At 45.5% G+C, this 25,078-nt stretch overlaps 1 protein-coding gene across 1 annotated transcript in view; it reads right to left on the bottom strand.

Moving 5' to 3' along the window:
- Window positions 1–25,078, bottom strand: part of AMOTL1 (angiomotin like 1) — a 54,366-nt gene that overhangs the window by 19,485 nt on the left and 9,803 nt on the right. Inside the window, exons 2-6 of the mRNA XM_058824923.1 lie at window positions 23,707–23,850; window positions 20,315–21,200; window positions 9,831–10,107; window positions 5,650–5,794; window positions 4,469–4,558 (exon numbers count right to left, since the gene is read on the bottom strand). Coding sequence (XP_058680906.1) covers window positions 4,469–4,558; window positions 5,650–5,794; window positions 9,831–10,107; window positions 20,315–21,200; window positions 23,707–23,850 — 1,542 coding nt within the window. The remainder of the gene's footprint in view (window positions 1–4,468; window positions 4,559–5,649; window positions 5,795–9,830; window positions 10,108–20,314; window positions 21,201–23,706; window positions 23,851–25,078) is intronic.

Below are 25,078 nucleotides of genomic sequence, written 5' to 3'. Positions count from 1 at the left end.
AAGAGGACTAATTATACACAAATACACAAAATAATCACCACTAGAAAGCTGGCAAGAAAAATTTCCTGAACAGCTCTCAACATTTCTCCATGTCAGCTTCATCCTGTAAAATTCTAGATGTACATTTTATAAGTTCTTTACTTGCATTAATTTTTAGTGATGAAGGACTTAGTTGAACATATTTTAAATTCTCTTCAAGTGCAAACTAAGTATCCTTAAAGTCTTAAAACACTGTTTTACTGCACTACCCTTGCATACACCTTTTTAACTAAAGATCTCTAATTAATAACTATTTCTGTGTTCTGCTGGGTCACTGCCATACCCCATTACAGAACAGCTCCCAAAAGACTTCACTGTTGCAGCTCACAGACTGCAACAGCTTTCTACAGACTGACTCTGACTGTTGTACCTCCACACACTGTGGATATTACACTTGTATTCCAGCTGGGTAGAGAAAAGGGGATGAAGCAAGGAGGCTGCTTCAGTACTTCTCAAACAGGCTTTTTGACTTGTCAGGCTGGGCAAGTGCATCAAAAGTAGACAAGTCTTGAATCTGCTTTGAAATGGAAACTTCAGACAAAAAGATACAGGCACAAGATGACACAGACCCAGTGTAACTCAGATGTGACTCCCACCTTAGCACACATTACATCTGAGTGTCAACTTATTTGACCATCTCAATACATCCCAAGATGATTTTTGCCTTGCTCTGATGATGCAGAGTGGCAACATGGACATATTTTAAAGACAGTCCTTGCTACTACAAAATGACCACTGCTGGCAGAAGAAAATATATCAGGTTACAGCAGCTGGAGACTAATTTGGCTGCAGGAGATTTCCTGCGAACAAGAGTGGTTCCCATAGCACATCCCTTGCAGCACTCCCAATAATTTCTCTTATGCAGGTTTTCATTTCCCAGTGGTGGCTCTTCACTCACAGCTGTCAATTCCACAGATGCCTTCCAGTGACCATGCCTTTCCTCAGTGAAACCTGAGGGACTTCTTTAGTCTCTTGTCACTCTTGCAGCTCCTGACATGGCAAGTGTGTGGAAGAGCTCTGTCATCTGCCATCACTGGTCACAGGTGTACACCATGGCAGCTGCTGCCAGTCACCCTTGGACCAGCTGATATACCAGGATGGGGCACAAGAGTCACCTCTCCTGCTCACCTAAATCAAGCTGTATCCCAGCCAACTCCAGCAGCCCAACCTTCCCAAACAGCCATGGCTGTGAGACAGGGGATCAAGAGCAGGATGGGCCCTCATGCTCCAACAGCCTCCCCAGACTGACTGACAGAAGGACAGGACCTTGTTGCCAGCTCCAAAGACCTTTCAGCAGCTGGTATCCACCCCATATTAATAAGCAAAATAAATGAATTTGTATTTACACCAAGCAGCCAAATACGAGAAGGTTTTCCACAGCTTTACTAAAGTCTCTACACATCAAATAGGGCCAGGTTGCCACACATTTCCCTGCAGAAGGGCAGCAGAGCTACTGTCCATCTGTCCATCTGCCCAAGCCTCACTCAGTCCTCTGCAGCTGTGGTTTGATGCTGATAAAGCTGGGCCAAAGGAGGCCTGGAGCAGCAATGCAGATTATTTCCTGATTATTTCCGGTCTGGAAATGGGAACACTTCTTTGCCTGGCATATTTGGGACAGAGATATATGCACAAGTTCAAGGCACATGAACTGAACACTCCCACAAAGTGTAAGGCTTTATCAACACACTGCTAAAACTGTCCATGTATCCCCACTAACAGATGTAGAGCCATGTAGATGGGCACAATCCGTCTCAGACACCTGGAAAAACAGTGCTCCCACAGTTCAGAAATCCCAAAAAAACACACAGAATTCTCACACTCCATCAAAATATATTTTTCTAAAGATATGAGGATAATAAGCTGCACTGTAAGCTTTCTCTCAGCCCTATGTCCTTGAAACCATCCTAAATCATCCTGCTTCTTCCTTTCCACAGCATCTCTCAGCCTCCTCCTAAGTGTCTCTTCTCTTGCCTGTATGGGCCTATATGCCTCCATCAGTCACTGCTTTATGGCTTTCCTTAAAAAAACCCTTTTCCCTGAAAAAACATCACATAATTATCTTTTAACTAATATTGTGTGAGTATTTTTCAGCCCTGCCTAGCACTCAATTCTTAGAGGCATGTGGCCTGGCTTTGTCTATTATAATTGCAAAGAATAAGATTTTTTTGTCACCTGTAGTCTCCATCTCAGAGCACATGACTGCTCTGCACTGTTGCACTGCTAATGGAAAGCTCTGTGAGGAACTGAGAAATGATCCTTGAACATCCTTCCTTGCCAGATTTCTTTTTCTGGGAGTCTTTCTCAATACTGGAGTTTTACCATAAAAAATGCTATGCAGTATTACCAGCCTCAATAATCTTATCTTTCTTCAGCTCGTCACCAGAGTGACTTAAAAATGACAACTTTTAGGAAACTGTGGATGTTGGAGCCTTCTTATATAACTTGGGTCATGTTTCCCATCTGTCGTCCATAAACATAGGGACTAGAAATCTGCTTTTGCTTTCCTAATGAAAATTTAGATTTGCATTTACTAACCTGCATTTACTTAATAACCTGCCACTCTGCGGAATAAAACCAAAACATCACCTTCACAACAAACCTTCTTCTCTTCTTCTAAAATGACTATTTCAATCTCAGTGTATTTAAAGCAGCTAAAACTCAGTTTCCTTCTTCTCAGTTTTCTGCCTGTGCATCCTATTAAAAGACATAAGGAAGATAAAAACTGTGCTTGCAAAAACCCCCAGGTCAGCAATCAGGTGCAGCTGAACCCCAGCCACAGTCTGCCCCAGTGGAAGACTCAGACACACACGAACATCAGGGTATAAATGCAGCAAAAGAGGATTTCCAAGCAGAACCTTTTATGGACTCTGAGAGGGGTGTTTGTTAGGCAGACACCCTGATATCGAGCTCAGCACTGTGCATGTCCCAGCAGCCCAAAGAACATGACTGAAGAGACCTGCTTTACATGTGCCCATTTTTCTATTCTTGGAAGCACTCTGCATTGCATTAGTAACATTTAGCTCGCTGGCCTAGCCACGAGATACTCCAAGCATCCAGACCTTCTTATGTGACAGGATCCAAAAAGCTATATTTGTTTGTAAGCTGTGAATTGATGGCAGCAATATGCTGAGTGCACAGCACAAAGTTGCACTGCTAGATATTTACCAGCAGAAGCACAGAGCATGTTTATGTACTGGAAAAGAACTCAAACTGAGTCCATCCTGGGGATTTAACTCTTCCTTGTAGCTAACAGCATATGGCAACACTGCCAGGCTGTCTCTACATGAAGAGAGCAGGTCTCCAATTTCTACTGAGCAGCTTATCCCATCTGAACTCTTCCCGAGGATGACAAGATTTATACAGCAATGCCATTTCCTTAAGAGATCATCCCATTGCATTTGCAGCAGTATCTGCACACCTTTATGCCATTTGCTAATACGGCAAAGCTAACGTGTCATGGAAAAGATCACTGGATTCTCTTCTGGTTTGTGCACACGTGCACCAAACAATCAGCTGTGCTGGCATCATCGCTGCTGGTGGGAGCCAGGAGAAGGCTTTCCAGCATTTGGAGCAGCTGCTGGACATTGCAAGGCTGGTGGTGAGACATGTTGAATAGTACCAAACTCTGCAATGGAGGTGGATGGTTCTGCACTGCAGTTGCAGCTCATCTTCCAAGGAAGCTCTCGATGCCATAAAACAGAAGGATGAGCTGTACATAGCAATGAGCTTCACTGGGATTTCAGCTCACAAGATACTGCACAGCTTCCAGGTGGCTGAAGATGCTTACGATACGAAAGAAGCCACACACTGCCACACAGCATCCTGCTGCTCAGGTTGGATAGTCACACACACATCAGTGCATGGCAAGGAAATCAGCAGCACTATGGCCATTCATTATGGGAGACTGGGAACGGATGCTTCCATAGCAAGAGAAGCTCTTGCTTCTTTGTCACTTTGACAAATCTTTGTCACTTCAGTCCTTGGTAAAAAGCATGGCTGAGCTCTGCTCTTTCTGCTGTTAGTCAAACCATGGCACTGATAACTAGTCAGCAGAGCTCATTCTGAGCTTCTCCCAGCCAAGACAAGAATCTGGCTCCTCTAAAAAGCATGCATCTTTAGAGATTATCTCTGCAAGCAACACTTCACAATTTCAGATAAATATTTATCAAAAATAAGCTAAGTTGTGTTACCATTAACTCCCACTGCTTGGTTCTGGTGCTCAGAGAGAAAAAACCCTACCCCAAACAATCCAGTCTGCAGCTTAAACAAGACTGTGTGATGAATTAGCTGAGTAAAACCAAGCCACAAGCAGAATAACAATTAATAGCAAAGTATTCACCTCCACTCCACTATGTATACATGTGTGCATATATATATATATATATATATATATATCTGCATCTTCCAAACAGATCAGCACAGTACTCACTCTGAGTGGCATAAAGGCCCTCTGTTGCCTTATCCTCGTGCCCATCGAAGTCTCGGCTGGCCAGCTGCCTATTGGCTGTCTCCAGTCGTTCTGCAAAAAACAGGAAATACTTCAAGTATAAATATATGTATATAAAATTGTAGGCCAACCAAGAAAATAAGATGCATGCCAGCAGAGAAGTATAAATAGACTCTCTGAAGGAGGATATTAAAATGGAGGCTGACACATACATAAAAGATGAGGCCTTTGACCTCTTCCATGAAGCTGTGTTATTCAGAGTCACAGAAACTGGAAGAAAGTCTCTGCCATTCACAGCTGACATGCCCAGGCAATCATGTCTCACACTACTCAAAATGCACAAGGCATTTGCAATCTGAATTACCCAACTGTGTAAGGAGATGGCTGCTTTCCTGCAGTGAAGAGCTGCCCCTGGTGCAGCAAGACACCCTGGGGAACAGGAGCCCCCAGCCCAGTGACACCACTCCTTGAGGATGCCCTGGGAAATAAGGCATTTTCTGCAGCCAAGGACAGCTTTCCCTGGAAAAGTCCTGCCTTCAGAAACTTCCCCCCTCAAAAAAGACAATGTGTCCCACTTACATCATTGCAAAAAACGTAAGTCAGCTTGAAAAAGGCACCTCACTGCAGGAGCAGTGAGTACCCAAGTAGGCCCCATAGGGAACCTGGATGGGCGACAGTTACCCAACATATCCTCCATTTGCTTTCTCAAAAGGATACACCCTCAAATTTAAGTTTTTTAAAAAAGAGATAACCTTTGATACTGGGCTACTGACCTGTGAAGGCATTGATCTTGGAGATTTATGGGTAACACAGCACTGTTCTACATTACAATTTGCTCTTTAGCTCTTTAGGAGTGGGCAGGTGTCTCAGTTTGAGACAACAGGATACTCTGACTGGTGGCCTCGCTGTCAAATCCATATTTTCAAGTGTTAAACACAAAGGCACCATCTGGAGCCGATTCTTACACTTTGCCAGAAGGTATTTTTGCCACCAGGAGGGTGACAGCAGTTTTGTCTAATGCCAATGAGGAAGGCCTTATTTCTCATGATGTGTACCTAAATATTGTGTGAAGCCACTCCTCTAAAGCCTGCTGCTCTGGAGCTTGTTAGTGAAACACCACGTCAACCAAAGGGTGAAAAAAAACACAAGCAACTGTAACGAACCACGGAGATCCCTGTTGAAGTCATGAAGTCTCCTAATTTCTCCTTCGAGTTTGTTTCTCATTGCTTTGTCCAGGGACTCCCTCTTAGTGGTGGTCTTCACCAAACCTTCATAAGCTTCTGAAATCCTCTGAATCTCAATCTCAAACTGAAAGGAGAGAGAGTTCTCGTTAAAGCCCTGCAGGAATGTATCCCATTCCAGTGTTTGCCCAGCACATTCCAAGAACACAAGGGGTCAGGCAATGCTCATGTCCAGTGTCACGCCAGCCACCAACTCTGCAATGACCGATCTCCCTGGCAGACAATGGCACAAAGCCCCAGCAATGCTGGTGGTTCCTGCACTGAGGACCCCCATAAACACTCTGTGGGGCAGCTCATCATGCCACAACACCCCAGGACACCCCACTGGCAGCTCCCAAAAAAGCTTGAGGTGGGCTAGACTTGATGGAACTGCTTGGTTGCCTTTGGTCTGTGACCAAGGTGACTGTTTTAATGCCACCCAAGAGGAGAAAAAACAAGAAATGGTGTACTTGTGTGGGCTGTATTCTCTCCTAGAAAGGGTGTAGGAGGCAACATTTATTGTTCAACAGGTCCCTGATCCAGAACTTATCTCTGAGTTCTGAATGTCACTAAAAGTATTTTAGACTCAGCTCTGGCCTCTGGTCACTTTTAAACTACTGTGATCCATTCCTTTCCATCCTTGACTGAAGACTGCTTTATACAAGAGAAACTCTCTGTAGCAAACAGAACCAATTGTTTTGGGTTTTTAATCTTCTTAACTTCACCTTCTTAAAATCTGGCAAACTGCAGGCAAGGTATGCAGAGGAATCCCTTAGTGGTGAACTTGCATTTTAAGTACCTAAGCCCAGCAGACTGACAGAAGAATAGTCCTGAGTAGAGTTTTGCTGTTCAGCTCAATCCATCCAACTCTTTTAATAAGATAATATCATGTTAAGTGATGCAGCTTTGGTTGAATTATTGCTGCAGAGATGATCAATGCTGATGTGGGAATTTGTTCCTGCATGCCTGACCCTTGTGTTTGTGGAGAAAGGCTTGATAATGTGCACAGGCTGGAAAACCAAAAGACACACATGGCCTCCCACGTACCTTTCTAAATCTGGTGCTTTTTTGGTCTCTTGATTCATGGGTGGGACAGATTCATGATTTTTGAAGCCAGGGTGCAAGCTCACCTCCACTTGCTAAGAGCTAGGTTCCTCTCAGTAAGCTTCAGGCATGATTTTCCAGCTGCAGTACTTGCAGAATGAGAGCTCCAGGGACACTGGAGCTGTCACCCCTCTCTGGGTGTGTAGGCTCCCACAGTGAGGCTCCAGCAGCCTGGACCACTCTGTGGAGACACAGCCCGTGGGCAGGCAGCACCTCCAAACCATGCACCAAGGAAAGCCTGGCAGAGCCATGAAGGGGAAACCTGACTACCTTCCCCAATTTCTGCTTCCAGCTTGTTCACAAGCACAAAAGCTGAAACAAGTGGGGAGATTCAGACTAGCCATGAGAAAGCATTTCTTTACTGAGTGGGTGGTCAAACCCTGGAACAGGTTTCCCTAGAGAGATTGTCCATGCCTCCAGCCTTTCAAGTGCTTTAGAGGCATATGAACAATGTCCTTAGCAAGATGCTTTAATTTGGTTCTCTCTGAATTGTTCAGGGAGTTGGTGAGCCACTGTCTGCAGGAGAAGATGCTTTCTCCAGACAGCTCCTACCACAGTAGAGTAGATTTGCCAGCACAAAAGTGGCTTTCCACAGCCTAACAGTCTGGCCCAATGCAGCTGGTTACCACAAGGGCTCTGCTTGGCCCTCTACATGCTGGTATTTCCCAAAACACATCACCACACCACCTGCAGCCCTGGAGGCAAAAACTTCCTGTAGCAAGTGCTCCATCAGCACAAAATTAAAGGAGAGCAGAAGAACAGCCATAAATTGTGTTGGCGTTTCTCAACGGCTCTGGGATTTCCTTCTCCTTCTTCCATGGAGGAAAAAAAACCAATTCAGCCTTTTCTCTGCCTGGTAGCTCCTGGAGCCAACCCACTCAAACAACCCACACATGTGGCATGGGGAAGAGCCAGCCCAGCCTAGCAATTAAACTTCAGCAGTTAACACTACTCAGAAAAGAGAAAATCATCCAAAAAACTCAAAATGAAATGCACACAATTCCTCTTCCAACTTTTTTTAGGTAAGAAAAAAAGGCAACTCATCGAACAGCAGCAGGACTCATATCAGCACCTTGTACGTCTCTACAAAAAGTCTGTTCACACACAACTGAGAATGTGACAACCCTCAGAACTGAGCTGTTTGTGCAAATGCCCAGGGAGTCCTACAAGTCAGGCTGACTTTCTCCAACTTCTTCCCCTATTCTGTAATGAATAAAAGTGATGGGAAGGTCGTCCTACCTAGAATAAAATTGTTATCCACAAACAAGAAGTACTCATTCCTGACCTTTCCACTTGCAACAAGAGGGAAGAGTTTTCACATACAAAGTACATAATTTAACTCAATCACATTTTCAGAGGCAATGTTTGTGGGAACTGAGGAAGACCTGCCCTGACCTTGTGTTCAAACACGGCAAAAGCAGCATGGGAGGGATACCATGTGTTAGAGATTTGGTTTCCTGAAGAAAGAATGCACTTGAGTACGTGTTTCACTTTAATACTCTGCTTACATTCCCCCAAAGTCAATGGGACTCAAGTCCACACTTTATTGACTGAAGTAAGACTTCAGCCCATGCTTGAATACCTTTCTGTTGGTGTCTGATGCAATAGACTTGCAGGGCATCCAAGATAAAGAGAGAATAATTTCTAAGGGTGAAAGAAACTAGAATATTTATAGGGCATTACACTTAAATACCTTTTACTGAACAATGCAGCTTTTGTAAAATTAATAGCTGGAATATTTCTTTTTGCCCACAAAGGCCACAGGAAGTCAGTAATAAAGTTTTTGCAGATTTCTTCATGAATAGTTAACTTTGCTGCAAAATTTTTTCTAACTAAGTTTAGGAAATTCTGGGAATAAACTCAACTCATCTTGTTGCAGAGGAGGCAGAAAGGACAGCAGCCACAAAACACTTGGCCTTTTTCCTAATCTGTTTCTTTTTCCTAATCTGTTTGAACAGATTGTCACAAATTTCTCCCAAAGCTAAGGAGAAGCTTCTCCCTAAGCTGGGACATGGTCTCTGAGAGCTACTTCTTTTTCTCTGAAGGGCATCTCCCTGATCCACACAGCATACAAAAAAAATTGAGCTCCCATATAGACTCCTAAATTCAGAGAGAAAAGACCTGCAGTCTAAGCTCATTTGTGTATAAGCGGTGGGAAGACATAAATGAAATAGTAGTACAGGGTCCTAAGTAAGTTACTAGGTCTGAGCTCTTAGGACCCAAAGCCAGCAGATCTGGTGAGCATCTCTGATTTGCCTTCAGTGAGCCTCAGTTTTAAGCAACTTCTACTTCATTAGATCCAACTCTTCATCTTCTCACCCCAGGCAGTGCGCAAGACATCACCCTCCTGCACTGAAAAAACCTGCATATTTATAGAAAAGAGCATGCAGGATCTCTTAGAAAAATGGGTTTCAAGTAAAATCTTTATCAAATGGTCCTTTCAGATAAGGGGACAGTGCTTTTAGAACCAAAATGTTCAAATGGATGACTAATATCAGTTCTTAGAGGACTGGAGAAGTAACTGAAAGCCTCTAAGGCAACCCAGTTCATCAATTTCATAACAATGGACAACGCCACTGGCAGCTGTTACACTTCCTAAGAGTGTGGAGTACCACATGAGCTTATTGTGGTGGACAAGAATGCTTGGGAGAAAAAAGAACATGCTCTTCATATGGTTCTCACCTGCATCTCTAACTCCTGTGCAGATGGTGCAGGACCCTGCTGCACCAGGAACATACTGCCCATGGGAGACTTCCAGGGAAAGCTCCAGTGAGGCCAGCATGGAAGATGGAAGGGGAAAATACCCAGTTGAGAGACACCTGATGGACTGCTCTGTTTCATCCTAAAGACAGTAGAGCCCACAAGGCTCTACTGTGAGACCACCACAGAGAGGCACTAGTTAGAAGCAGCCAGTGGTGCATCCCCACTACAGTGACGCAACTCTGAAGAACAGTGTCCAAAGGCAGAAGCACCAAGATGTTATCCTGGCCAGGGATAACCATCCCAATCTCTAGACCTACCTTCTGCAGCTTGTCTGCCTTCTCGTAGTAGCCCTCCAGCTCCTGCCGCAGCACGTGGTTCTCCTCAGAGAGCATCTCCACCATCTGCTGCGCCCGCTCCACGATGGCAAAGGCGTCGGGTGTCAGCTGCTGGCCCGGCAGTGTCGGGGTCTGGGCAGCCACGGGGGCCGGCAGTGGGGGCAAGGAGCCTGGGAGCAGAGGGCCAGCGGTGGCCTGCGAGGACATGGGGCTGTGCTGCTGGGCCGGCGGCGGCGGGAAGGGCGGCGGGCATTGTCGGCTGTGGGAAAACACACATGGGAGAAGTGTCAGAGCCGCACGCCCTCGAAATGCTTACGGGAGCTTTCACCTAGTGGCTGCATGGTTTATTAATAGTGTTCTAACTGGAAAGTCACGACTCCCAAATGCCAACAATCGCAGCAGAGACTGGATAAATTGCCTTCTTGCCTGCTCTTGACAGTGACATACATGTCTGGTATGAGTGCATAAAGGAAGCACTGACTCAAAACCAGCATTTTTGCCTAGGTGTGCAGCTAATACTTCAGCAGCCACCAGCCTCTTCCTGCCTCCCCTTCCCACCAACACCATGGCTGAGAAGCATAAACTGGCAGGCTTGAAGAAAACACAAGGGATGCATTACTCACCCTTCGAACACCACTCCCTGCCCAGAGCAAGATCAGTGGATCAGCTGAGCTGGGATGCAAGAGGAAGTGATGTGAGCAAAGCAGCATCCCTGAGTGGCTAGAGCAAGTAGAAGAGGAAGTGCTGCTGCAGAACTGCTGGAGGCAGCCCCATTCAATCACAGTGAGCCATGAAAGCCATCCTCCAGTAGGAGACCTCATTGTGTCACTTTCCCATTAAGGGCATCTATCACTCACCAGACTCATATCAGGGAAAAATAAGCAGTAAGCTGGTAGTGGATCTGCTTGTGAGCTAGGCTTGCTGTCAGCAGGCAGCTCTTTAATACACCCGAATCATAATTTGCAGTGTCTGGAAGATAATCCAGGAGGATGTCTCAGCAGTGAGGGTAAGGCTGGAGCTGACAGCCAGCTGGGATCAGAGTCCCTCACCCGACCCATCTCCATCCCTCCCTCCACTGCACAGGCAGCCCTCAAAGCCTCGGCCATGGGAAGCAGTCCCCGGCAAAATCTCACTGTGCACAGGCTGAGCCACTTCTCAGCCCTGATGCCAAAGTTCTGAAATTTCTACACTGATCTTGTTAAAGAGACTCACCCTAGACCACGTGGTACGTCAGGCCCAGTTTGACTGGAAAATAAGTTGGCTGCTGGACCCCACCTGAAGTCTGCAATCAAGCACCTTCTGGATTTGTATTTTAAAGTAACCACAAGCTATTAGGCCTGCTGTGGATACCATTACCTTTATTTCTGTACTCTACACACAGCACAAGACATAATGAATGCACATATTTACCCCACTGGCCCTCAAAGAACCATGAATGCTTTTTCTTAGACAGTCAATTTTGTGCTATATAAGTACATAGTAATTATGGTTACTGTTGTCTTCAGCACCTACACAACTTCTCAAAATAGGATTTTCAAAAGCCTTTAGTGTTGGCCTAATTCTATTGACAATAACCCACCACTTTGTTTGACTGCTGCAGAACAAAGCTGAAAAGTGAAGACAATTTTAAAATCCTGCCCTAGAAAATGAACAGCACTGCTCTAAGAAGCTTGTCCCTGCCAAGCCACACGACAGCAAAGAAAGCCAGCAATTCAGCCTTAATCTTCTGTCCAAACTAGTGAAAGCAAATCTGCAGGCCCTCAGACACAGCACACACACAGTCCCACACTCTCATCCCAGCTTTGCCCAAGGCATCCACTCTGGCACAGAAAGGTACTGAAATGGAAGAAACACTGAACACAAGTACACTGCTAACTTGGTCAGAAGTACAGACCAGCATCCCTGGGAAGAAGATCCCAGCAGAGCTTCATGCAGCCAGCAGTGAGGAAAGCTGTGCTGAGCTCAGTCTGACACTGAGATGGCTTTGACCGGCCTAGTACAGACATGCTCTAAGGCTGTGTCTCTCCTGTAAATTAAACATCCACGGAGGCAGCTCATGAGCACAGGAAAGGGGCCATTTTCCCTGGCAGCTCCCAGGGCCAGAAGGGTTTGCTCTCAATCCCAGGCATACAAGTTCTCTGGCAGAGGTGCAGGCTAATAACTAAGGAGCTAGATGTCTACTGAAAGAGGATAAAAGACAGGAAGCCAGGGAGGTGCTGCATGGAGGTGCTGTATGACACTTCACAACAAAATATACAGGAATGAATAGAATCACAGAATGGCTTGGGTTGGAAGTGATCTTTAAAAGCTATCTAGTCCAACCACCCTGCCACAGGCTCAGACACCTTCCACTACATGAGGCTTCTCAGGGCTCCAACCAACCAGGCCTTGAACACTTCCCATGACAGAGCATCCAGAACTTCTCTGGGCAACCTCTTGCAGTGCCGCACCACCCTCAGCATAAAAACTTGCTTCCTTATGTCTAATCTAAATCTACCCTCTTCCAGTTCAAAGCTATCTCCTTTTATCCCATCTCTACAGGCCTTGGTAGAACTGTCCTGCTCCAGCTTTCTTATAAGTCCTCATTAAGTTTTAGAAGGCTGCAGTAAGATCTCTCTGGAGCCTTCTCTTCTCCAGGCTGAACAACTCCAACTCTCATTCTGTCTTCACAGAAGAGGTGCTCCAGCCCTCTGATCATGGGCATAGTTCTCACACCATCCCCACAGTCCCCTTTTCCTTCTGGTGCTCCAGTGTGCAAACCTGGCAAGGGACCTGATGCCCATTGTGGGACTTGAATAATCTTTTGCTCAAAAATCTGAACAATAAATAACATCATGAGTGAGGGATGTCACTCCCAGTGCAAAAGATGTTCCACAAGTGAATGTGAATTCAGACAAGCATGCAACACCTCCTCAATGCTGCTGACAGTTTGTGCTCACATATTTTACCACAGCAATTAATTCAGTTAAATGTGAGCTTGTTTGTCTTTACCAAAAGAAAAGGCACCACTGGTTTTGTGAAAGTAAAAACCCAACTGTGTGGATACAGTTACACTCCTACAAAGACAATTAGTAGCAGAAAATTTGGAAGATTTGCTGCAGATACTGATTTTCTCACTTCTTTATGGGAATAGCATAGAGCAATAGAATTAAATTGATCTCTGAATCTAAACCAGTGGAGATACAGCAATCTTTCTTTTTCATTATGAAGCACAGCAATCTTTGTCCATAGATACACCCTTTAGACCCTTGCATGAACTTTTGACGCTGTACTTTTGGGAAATCTTAGCCTTTCATCAATTTCATCTTTTCTTGTCACTTTAGTCTGTCTAGCTTTACACTACAGAGGAAGGAAAGACCACAGAGATGTCTATTTTCTTGAACTGCAAATGATTTTCGGAGCTACTAAAGATTTACACCCTGTAGCAGCTGCCAGCCACCAGAGTCTCAGCAGCCATGGTCACAGGAGAGATTCTCCAGCGTTTTCCAGCTCAGAAACTGAACAGGTACAAATGACTTTATAACTCTTGAAGCACAGCTATTCAATAAAATTAATGTTTCTAACTTTCTTTTTACTTGTTTAATCTGTCCCAATTTAGTTCTGACTTAGCCAACTGCAAAATCTCTGAGTACATACGTAATAAAATAAACACAGCAATTCACATTAACAAATCAGCATTTGCAAAAATAGGAATGTCATAACAGCAGCTTAGCTCCTATCCAAATTCTCACGTAAAGCTCCAAAGAAACGCAGCAATAAGGATTATCCTGAGGTCCTTCGGGCTTAGTAAAGAATGACATTCTCACAATGCTTTTACTGTATTCTAAATGTTGCTCTTACTCTGCATTAGAGCAGGTTAAAATCTTTCAGCCAAACATTCTAGTTAACAATCATCCTTCTTAAAAGCATGCAGCAGTGGAACATTGTGAGTTTTGGCTATCTCTGCAATATTTCAACTACATTTCTATTAAAAACATATTTTCTGTTGGCATTATTGTAGATGTAGGGCCCCCATAAGCTTCTGCAATGTATTGTAAAAAAGGGAAAAGAGAAAAAAAATTAAGGAAAACAGTTTTTTTTAATTAAGAGCACCAGCAGGGCATGAGGCTTTCAAGGGCTGCTGTGCAGGGGTCACCAAGCACTCTCTTTCTTTTCAGAGATACAGCATGCATAATAGCTTACTATCTATAGCTTGCAATACAATGTCTTCAGCAAAATACTTGACAATGGACCTCACTTTCATAAGAAATTCCTCAAGATGTTGGGGCTGCCCAAGCCCCCAAATTTAGGCAATGTCTTAATAGTCCTCTTATACTAGACCACCTGGGAGTAAGAATTACCAAGACAGAGAAATTTGGGGAGAATTTGTAACTTTATGTAGAAATAAAAAACCTGGAAAGGAAAATGAATGATAAAGTCCACTTGCTGTTGATGACCAGGAAATCATAAATACAACAGAGTTGTTGTTGGATAAAGCAGTGCAGTATTAGTAAATGAAAATGCCTGTAAATGTTCTGGAAAGGAAATTCCACCTCAGCCTTGCTACAGGTACAGTGAAGCTCTCCTCTCTTCAGGGATGGAAAGGGGCCAGTAGAGGAAGGACTTTGTTTCCAACACACCGTGGCATTTACATTCATAATTAAAATGCCCTCCTCTAACCTATTTAGCTCATCTTTCTCTGAATGCTGTGCCTTCCTTTGCCTCTAGGGCAGACTGGCCTATTTCATCCTTCAAAGACTCTCCCAAGGAACTTTATCTCACAACTTCATGCATCTTCTGTGGATGCTCTGGATGAGTCAGCAATGAGAATAAGGCGTTTCTGGGGTGCAGTTCTTTGAAGTTGCCTCAGGCTTTTACCTTACAATGAGAGTAAAAAAAAAGTGTGTGAAATGTGCTTATTCCTGCCCATTGACTGGGAGCCTTCAGCCAGGATACTAACCTCAGACCAGGTGTCTACCTGATTTCATTATGATTTCAGCAGTCACAAAGTAGACTTCAAACACTATTCTATCTCACTGGGAATAACATGGAAGAAACAGTATTATGACCATGAAGGAAAAAACCAAGATCATGGCAAAGTCAGGAAGCCCAGTCTGATGGTCATGGTGCAAGGAAACACAATTATAGATCCATCACTAAATGGTGACACAGAAAGAACATTTGCCAAAGCCCAGACATGGCCCTCATAGATGGAATGAGCAATAGTTGCAGTGTTTGTTTCAAAAAACACTCTGCAGACTTGGACTCACATCTCTTGAATTCACTGTTTTGTTGGTGACATTTGTTAGTTCTGGAAAGACTTGGCCCAGCTTCTTTGGCACAATTATGTGAAGATTCTCAGGGCAAAATGATAATCTAAAAAGACATCTGCTGTATCAAACACACCCTTGATAGTAGAGTGGGACAGGATACTGTGTTTCCTCACAAAGATTCACACTCAGAACAGATCCACACTCAGAACAGATTTTCAGCATAAAGAAAAGGTGCCTTCCTGAATCTCTGCACTTCTAGAGGAACCAGCTGGGATAATAATAGAGAAGGGTAAGGAGAAATGACAGGGCATCATCCAAGCTGTGGAAACTGCCTAATTTCACTTTCATTTATTTTAATGTAAGGCATATTAGACCAGAAGGAAAGGATACAAAGCAAAGCTCTTCTGCAGGGCTGTCAGATGGAAGTGTAGCCTCCAACCCACGCTCATGCTTGGGCTATCCTTGCCAGAGAAAAGCCAGGACAAGTCAGTTTGGGTGTAACATCCTTCAGCTTGTGCACAGTGCCAGCAAACCTGCCTGCCTGGGCTGTCTCAGGGAAGAAAACGAACTCCTTGTGTCCTGACAGCAGCCACAGACATGGCTGAATTGGTAACTATCAACAGGTTGTCTGAAAACAGCAGTAGTATGTGTGGGGGAATAAATACACAAATACTGGAGAAGCAGCAGACTATTTCAGCAGTTAATTATAGACTTCTACATCCTGGCAGGGTGGAATTTTATGAGGCACATAAAAAATGGGATGTATTTAAAAACAGCCCAGATTTATTCTTTTCATTGATTCTGCATGCTGATTTTGAAAATGCATGGATTAAATCAGAATGAAAAGGTGCCTGCATGATTGTCTTCTGCATGTACCAAAAATTAATTCCCCTCAGTAAGAGGCAGAGTTTCCAGTTCAAGGCTTCATTTGCATTATACACACTTTTTATTAATAGTGCAGATAAAGAAATCATTCTGAATATAAGACACGAGGATCTGACAAGAGCCACTGAGATCAATGAAGAGGACTCATTGCACTGAGTGATCTGGATCACAGTTTAAGCACAACATGGAGATACAATATCGACTTGAGCTGGTCCAAGTTCATCCATCCAGGAATAAATACAGCAAGCTAAAGTGAAAGGGTGGAAAATACTATCCTGGGCTGTGACAACTCTCACATGCCTGACTGGGTAATAAGCTGTATGGGGAGATCCCAGGGTGCCAACTGCAAGTGTTAATGAGCTATGTAAACAAGGAACACGAGTCAAATCAGAGGTGTTACTACACCTGATTAGCCTCTGGTCCAGCTGGTACTGAACCAGTGTTCAGGTTGGCTTTCCACAGTGAAAAAAAGGAATTTTGACAATAGTGAAATAAGTACAGGGCTCCAGGCTCCATCTGTTAAATGTATTAAAGGACTGATAGCACAGGTCTCTTCACTGTATTTGACAAAGATTTTGCAAAATCCCTGGTAACTAGAAAACACAGGCTGAAACTAAAATGGAGATCTTTGCCAGAGATGGCAATTAGCTAGTGGAACAAGGCTATAAAATCCGTGATGGATTCTCCAGATGGAGATTGTTATACTCACCAGGACTGAATGTTTCACAAACTGGAATTAATTCATGGAATCGTGCAAAAAACTAAATTAGATTAGTTCCAAGCCCTTTTACCTAACAAGCTGTGACTTTCTGAACCTACACCTAAGAAAAGTTAGCAAAGACACCATTCAATAATGGCTGCACATCTAGGAAAGGAAACCTTTTCTAAAGATTATTATACTTGGCTAACTTAAAGCATTCAGAAGTTGTGAGTCAGGGCCCCAAGCATCAAGCAACTGGCTTAAAAATACTGACATTTTAAAAGTAAAAAATACTGGTTCATTTTTATTTGCCTTCTAGTTGTTTTGTCCTTTAAGCTTCAAGGTTCATATTCTGGTCTGCAACTGTGATGTCCATAAAACAGAAGTCACTAAATGTAATTTATAAAAATGCTGAGACTACAACATCATATTACTCTAGGATTTCTTCAGTACAACACCAAGTAATAATCTTGAAATTTACAATAAACTTCAAGATTTCACCCCAATGATTATAAAGGCAATGTCTCCTTTAAAACCAGTCACGTGCAAAACAAAAAGTCAAACCAAAAAAGGAAATTAAGCAGCAGCTACAGTTATTCCATAATCCTTCAACAGCTCCTGGCCAGCATTAGTCCATTTCCAGCCACATTTCCCTTGTCAAAGAAGGACAGTGGGGAAATGGGGGTTCAGTGGCCCTTTAAGTCTTTTCCATCCCTGGTACCTGTGAGTGCTTTATCTGGATCAATGCTCTCTGTGTTTCTCCTCTTTTGTGGAACACAGAAGACACTTGCATGGTCACTGTCCAGAGGATGAACCTGCACTGATGGATGGGCTGGGGAGCTGATATGACCAAGACAGGGAAGGAGATGCTGGGGTACATGAGATCCCCATCTGACCATAAAGTTCTGTTTCCATCAGCTTCTTTCCCAGACACTCCTGATGAGATGAAAGCTGAAATTCCTTACCTCGCTTGTTCCTGTAACAGAAAAACCAGCCTCTCCAAACCCTACCCCTACTGTTAATTAACCTTATGAAACCAGGCAGTCCCCTATCTCAACCTCTTCTGTCACAGTCCAACATCCCAGCCAGATGCCTGGCAGTGAGCATCCCCAGAGCCCAGGTAAGGGGAGAAGCAGTGATCAAGTGCAGGGTTCACAGGAAGGTTTATGCTTGGGAACAACCCAGGAGTGTAACACAGCGCTCCCCCTGCACCCAACTCCTCCAGCAGGGCTCAGACAGTGACTGCTGCCCGGGCAAATCCTCTAGTAAAGACAGGGCTGACTGACATTCCTGAACAGGTAACCTGCCTTTATCCTCTCCAAAGACTGAAGTACTTGGCATAGAGACCACTTTATGAAATTGCATTTTAAGCAGCGCAGACACGGGCAAGCCCATCCTGTCATGCATCCCAAGATGCATGCAAGGATGCACTGGAGCACAGCTGCTGAGATAGAGAAATGACAAGTGATGAATAAACATACAGGGACTGAAGTCACCTCCAAAATGCTTTTGTCAACCAAGTCTTCCTGGGTGACAGGACCATACAGGACCTGGGACCAGTTATAAACTGGTATAAGCACAGAACAAACTAAGTGAGTTTATTTCCTGGTTTGTAGTGACAGTAGTTCATAATAATTGAGAAAAGGTAATGAATATTTCAGTGTGCCGAAGGAAAGTGAAAAGTTGACATCCTTGTGTTAAAAAACACAGAGAAGCCTGAGATGAGGATGAAGACCACCACTTTGCTGAGACCCAGAGGCTCACTGTCTGACATCTGAAAATAGTCAGATATTCCCCCATTCACTGACAGAAAACCTCCCCAAAATCCAGGCAGCATATGAAGGAAGCCAAGAAGGACCTGAAAATGACCACCTGTACATAAGGATCCAGAACTGCCTTAAATAAAGCTCAAGAAACACCATACACCTTAGAGCAAACCCTGATTTGGTGAAACAAGCCCAGCCATGCCAACCCCCTAAGCTACATCTGAACAAGTTTGCTGGCATAGCCAGGGATAGCAGACTGACAAGTATTAAGGACCCTGCTGAGTTGCAAGAAAGATACCACTGAAGATATTTTAGTAAGTGTGCAAAACTTGGCTCTGCTCTGCTCTGCTCTGTCACACTGCCAGTCCTCTGCTGCACAGAATATCCCTTCCCCTGATGCCCCAGGACCTGACAAGAGGGAGATTTCTCCAGCACCATGCAAAGAAAGCACACAGGGGTAGTAGACTCCTCTCTGCAGTGTGATTTGGGGGTGAACGATGCTGCCTTGCCAGGAATGAGCAGTGACCACCATCACGAGCCAGTGGATTTCTCCCCACAGCTGCTGGGGTGATCCAGCCTTTGCTGAGGACCAGCATGGAAATCTGCACTGAATCAAGGAGGTTTCTCAGCATTAACCTTGCTGATCAGGCAACTGGGAAAAGCTTTGGAAGTGGCCCCCAAAGGTTTTCTACGTGACTCCACTGATGTTCCCAGTTAGCTGAAGCAGTGCATGCAGCACCCAGCTCCACTCACTTGCACAGACTCAGAACACTCTGTGGCTATTGAACCAGCATTTTCCAAGAGTGATAAAAGTACTCAAACCAGCTCCTTTTCTATGGGGATGAATCTGCTTGGTGCTGGAGGTGCTTGTTAGCATCACAAACAACTGCAGGAAAGCATGGCCTCAGTTGTCCTCACATCTCCATAGGTCTTTCTTTGCACAAACAGGCACTTTTGCTGAGGTCTTAAAAATACCATCTTGCTCTGAAAAAGTTGCATAAACTCTGCATAATGGCCATACATGTAGCTGTAGAAGGATTCAGTGCAGGCCCGCCGCTTGTCACAGCCACCTTGCCTCTGCCACTGAAACTACATTTTGAGTCTCTACCTGTCTCAACACAAAACCCATCTTTGCTGCAAACATGGAAAAACAGAGCATTCCCTCCTGCATTTCATGCCTTACACATTTTGGACAGAAAGAGCCATGTTGGTTGCACCACCTTGTCTTTGTGCTGTGGTAAAATAACTGTGCAACTTAAAGTGATGCCAACAAAACCTCTGGGGATTCTCAGATCAGTAAAGACCCAATGAGGCAGCATGCAATATGGAAACTGCTCACATTCACACCAAACAATGCCAGACTTCCAAACCCAACAAAATAACTGTCTGAGAGGTCAAAGAGACAGGGATGACACAGACAAACACTTGCATTGAAGTGCAACAGGGAAAAAGATCCCTTAACACCATTTCATCTCTGAAGGCAGGACCTGCACCACTGGCAGGGCTCAGCGCACAGCCAGCAAACACTGGATTATTTTTAATGCGCTTGGAATAAACCTGTGCTCATAGGGAGGCCTGGCATGAGGGGCTCAGTACTGTGAAAACCCCACATGAGTTCTGTGGGGAGATGCAAGCAGCACATAGTGGAACATAAGCTTTATAGAGTCCTCTGGGAGATGCAGGTACCTCCACCAGCCAGGCCTGCCATCCCGGCCACAGGATGTTATGTCCCCACGGCAGGGTGCGATGTCCCCAGTGTGTGCCTGAGGCTACAGCTCGCTCTGGCCGTGTCTCCACAAGATCCAAGCCCCACAGACACCCGGGCAGGACCAGGTGATCCCGCAGACCCCCAATGGCCATTACCTGCTGAGCCCGTACTCTGGGGGCGGCTGGTAGCGCACGAGGGCCATCTCTGCCCGGGCGGGCTGGGGGGCGGCATAGGCGGCCTTGAGGACATCTTGTGATGATTGCTCACTGTAGAAGAGCCCGTGCTCCTGCGCCTTGCTGCCTGGGGCTGCTGCCTTGCCTTTGTAGGGGTACTCGGGAGGCGGGCCCCGTGGGTCCGTGGCCTTGCTGGGTTGTGGGGCTGCCTTGAAACCCTTCCCACCTCCTGGGGCTGGGGGGTGCTGCTTGGCCCCGTTCCTCTCCAGAGAGAGCTGCATGATCCTCTCGCTCAGCGAGCGGACATGGCCCTGCTTCAGCTCCTTCAGCGCCTCATCCTTATGCGCCTGCCCGCTGTTGGCCCGGTTCACCGTAGGCCTCCCCTCCGTCCTGGACTTTTGGCTGGAGGAGCCAAAAAAACCCGGTGTGGTGGCGGTGGCTGGTGGTGCGGGCTGGCCACGGAAAAACTGGGATTGAGCCTTGGCCTCCTCGTAGGTGGGGAGCTCCTCGGTGCCGTGCGGGGGCTGCGGGGCCCGAGGCTGCTTCTCCATGGCAGCACCGTCCCCCTGGTGCTCCTGCCCCTGTGGTTCCTGCCGCCCTGACGGCTGGACCATTGGCAGGTCTTCGGGAGCAAGGTTTTCTGCGGAAGAGAGAGTGCTGGCAGTGCTGTTGGAGGGGCCGGCGCTGCCCGTCGCCTGGTGCTGGATGGCCAGCAGGTTCATGTTCTCGCTGGGGTTGCCATACCTCAGCCGCTCCTGGATCAGGCGCTGCAGGACGGTGCCGGCTGCCACCTCCTCCGCCCCTCGCATCTCCGCCTCTGGCACACGGCGGAAGCTGGGCGGGCGCAGGGTGCAGAGGGTCTCCTCGGCTGGGCAGGGAGAGAAAGGCATCCATTAGCTCTGCTGTCCAGGAGCTCTAATTCCCCCTGCTGTTTCTTCTCTTCCTACATCCCACAACGGTGACCCCATGCCCAGGATACACCCCCATGATGCAGGGGACACCCTGGCAGCACAGCGGACACAGCTGGAAGCCAACAAAGGAGGCAGAGCACTGCTCCCTGCTCATCCTCCACCCCTACACCCTAATTCTGTCTGGCAGTGACCCCTAGGAACACATTCCAGTCCCCTCCCTGGCCTTTACCTCCATAATATTCCATGCGTCCAGTGCCCACAGCTCTGAACCTCCCTCTAAGTCAACAAGGGACATTCCATATCACAGGGAAATTTGGTATTTTCTAACATGGTTAGGATAGGATAGGATAGGATAGGATAGGATAGGATAGGATAGGATAGGATAGGATAGGATAGGATAGGATCCTACCATGGTTATCTCATCCCACTGCTTGGCCAATTCAATGCCCACAATAAGATAAAGCATTTTATTAAGGCCTTGTCCAAATTGCCTCTTTAAACACTGACAGGCTTGGGGCATTGACCATCTCTCTAGGAAGCCTGTTTCAGTGTTTGACCTCTCCCTGGAGATGGCTTGCACAACTTACAGAGGCAGCCTGAAGGGCAACACTAACTGCTGTATTTTTGATGGCCAAAGGTGTGAACTGTGTGCCCTGACAAAATAAAATGTAAGATGTGTCACAGAAAAACTGTGAAATGGAACTGAAAATGAAATGGTCCTAAAGGTCAGAGAATAATCTGTGCTCTGGCTCTTCCTCTAAAATGGCAATTTCCCTTCTGGATGAAAACACTATTTCTAAGGGAGTCAATAATAATTGTTGCAATTTTACAAGGAAGGCCTTATGGTTATAGATGTAATGCCAGCATTTAAAAAAAAAAGCACAGACAAATTAGCTACACAACCCTAACACAGGCTACTGAAGTCATTCAGAGTCAATGGCACCATGTTTGCACTATATATGCAGTGGAGCTTGCCTGGAGCTAAGCATCTAGAAGCATTTGGACAAAGCTCTCAGGCACATGGTGTGATTCTTGGGGTGTCCTGTGTAGGGCCAAGAGTTGGATTTGATGATCCCAATGGGTCCCTTTCAACTCAGCATATTCTATGATTTAACCATGGCTGAGACTTCTGGAATCCCTCCCTCCCGGAGCCCTCCTTCCATCCCAAAAGTGCTGTAAGATGTCTATCTGAACACTGTCTGAGCTCAGACAAATGCTTCTGAAAGACTCCAGTGCAGACAAAAGTGAGAAGAGTCTTCCAATGTCCCTAGGCAAGAAGGAGGTACTTTCTGCAGTTTGGTTTCTTGAGGTCACTCTGCGCAACTTTCTCTCTCCTGCTGCTCCCAATTCTCAGAGGAGTTTGTCAGAACTTATATATGTTTCTTGGCACTTGAAAGCAGTCTAAAAGCAAACTTTCTCTTGAGGTCTGGTCATTTCCCTGAGGTTTCATCAGTTACTACACATGCTGTGGGATAACTTACATACAACCCATATGCCAGAGGGAAAGAAAAGCCTTTGACTCTTAACAATGATAAGAGGTCATTTCCACTAACATTTCTGTGGCAAAGCCTTAAAGATGATTGGGGGGCTCAAGAGAGACAGAAGATTCCCAGGCTGTTTCACTCCACACCCGTCCTAGCAGATACATCTCTCCTGCTTTCCCTGAAACAATGTTATCTGCCTGCCAGCCTCACTCACTGGGGCTGCAGTCTGGCCACCAGCTCTCAGAGAGTCTGTCAGCTCCTGAGGATGGTGTTTGAGGCAGCAAGGTGCACAGACGCACATTGCATCTCCATCTACCTGTCTGCTCAACAGTCAAGTATCCAGCTGCTTTAAATGTCCCTGCAGTTACAGCAAACTCTCGCTGCTTTGTTCATGTTATCACAGCACACAGAAGCCTCATCACACTGGACACCTTCACAGACAAGCTATAATGTCTCCCTTACACACCAGAAAGCTTACAGTCTAGGTTGTTAGACAATGCCTGAGAAAAGCCTGAGGAAAGGGGATAAAGCCAACATCACACAGTCAAGGCAGTTTTTTATAATACATCAGGATTTCCACTTCTGTGCTAGTCATGTTATCATCCTTTTATCTGGGAGGTGTACTTTAAATTGCCTATTATTTAAGTCCAGAAGGATTGACCACAGTGAGCTTTCCACAGTGCCTATGGTCTTGCTCAATCAGCAAAAGAGCCATGGAAATTGGTCCAGCTGTGCACTGAAAAGCAACCATGTCCTGAAGGACAAGTGGAAATGATGCATCCTCCACAAATACAGGAGATAAGTGATGGTGGGTCACAATACACAAGTCAAAGGTAACTTTGACTCTACCAAGAATGAGAAGCTGGCCTTCAACTCTCTAAATATTACTTGTAAATGGCTTAAACTGCTCAATTTATATTTGGGAAAAACCTGGAAGTAAATGCAGTGTGTTCATACAGAAGTGTGGTTGTGCACTTACCAGCTTTTTCTTTGGCACTGATCACTTCAGCCGTTAGCGGGGACACTTCATGCCTGCCAGCAAACAACTGATCCTGGTAGAGAAAGCCAGAGTCTTCCAGTACCTGGACTGGGCTGGTAGGCTTGTAACAAACAGATGTGGAGCCTGTAAGAAAGAAGAACGGAATGTCAGTAAAGAAACCGCATGAATGACAAAATGTGAAGCCATGACATATGACAATAGTCAAAAAAAATTTCTTGAGCATGGCTAGGTGCTGAGAAGCCCTTCTGAGGCCAGTGAGTAAACCAACTCTTCAGTCTGCACTTCCCAAATAACACATTAGCTCTGGGGAACAAGAGGCAAAACACCAAGTCACCAGTGCTGTTTGATGCATTGACCCAGCCTGGCCTACAAGGTGCTCAGTCCAGGTACAAAGAAAAGTTTGTTGGAGCTAACAGTGAAAAGTCACAAGCTCACAAATCAAGGCATAGCCCCAGGACATGAAATCAACAGAGTCATAGTAAAACTGAACAAGGGAGTGGGTAAAAAGAAGGAAAGGTAAGGACACAGCCACACATTAAATAGGACTATAGTCTGGGAAAGGTCTTACCACAAAATCTGCTCATGAGTAATAGTTCAGGAATACAGAAAATTGCTGAGACAGAAAATACAACCAGTGCTATCAAGGGACAGAGTTTATAAATCACTTTGTCCAGATGTTCTTAATACAGTATGGAGCGGATATAGCTGGAGGCCATGGGAATTTGTGCTGCAGACCAACTGCACAGGAGCTGCATGCCCCAGCATCCCACAGACACTGATGGCTGCACTGCACTGGTTTTGGCTAGGACAGAGTTAATTTTCTTCTCAGTAGCTACTGCGGGGCTATGCTTTGGATTTGTGCTGGAAACATTGTTGATAATACAGGGATGTTTTAGTCTCTGCCGAGCAGCACTTACACAGCACTAAGGCCTTTTCTGCTTGCAACTTGGCAAACAAGGCTCATCCTAAATCTGTTTTCAGGGGTTCTTGTTCTAACAAACTGATACAAAACACATCGCAGCAGTGTTAGGCCAGGAATGACATTGGCTTGACCCTATATTTCAAGCCACAAATGGCATTGGCATAATCCTACAATTCAAGGAAGACACAGACTGTACAGGGTCCTAAGGAGGGCTGCAAAAATCATCAGTGGGCTGTAGAACTTGTTCTGAGAGGAAAGGCTGAAGGAGTTTGGTCCTTTTTCCCCAGAGAAGAGAAGGCTGTGAGGGACCTCTCAGTACAGTCTTGCAGCTTTTAAAGGGGGGCTACAGAGAGGAAAAACGGTCTCTTTTTCCCAAGGAGCTACAGTAAGAAGGGGCAGCAAGCACAAGTGCAGTAAGAGATGTTTTAT

The sequence above is a fragment of the Ammospiza caudacuta genome, chromosome 2 (genome assembly GCF_027887145.1).
Source record: "Ammospiza caudacuta isolate bAmmCau1 chromosome 2, bAmmCau1.pri, whole genome shotgun sequence".
Classification (NCBI taxonomy): domain Eukaryota; kingdom Metazoa; phylum Chordata; class Aves; order Passeriformes; family Passerellidae; genus Ammospiza; species Ammospiza caudacuta.
Note: the sequence above shows the minus strand (reverse complement) of the source record. Positions and strands in the feature narration are given on the sequence as shown.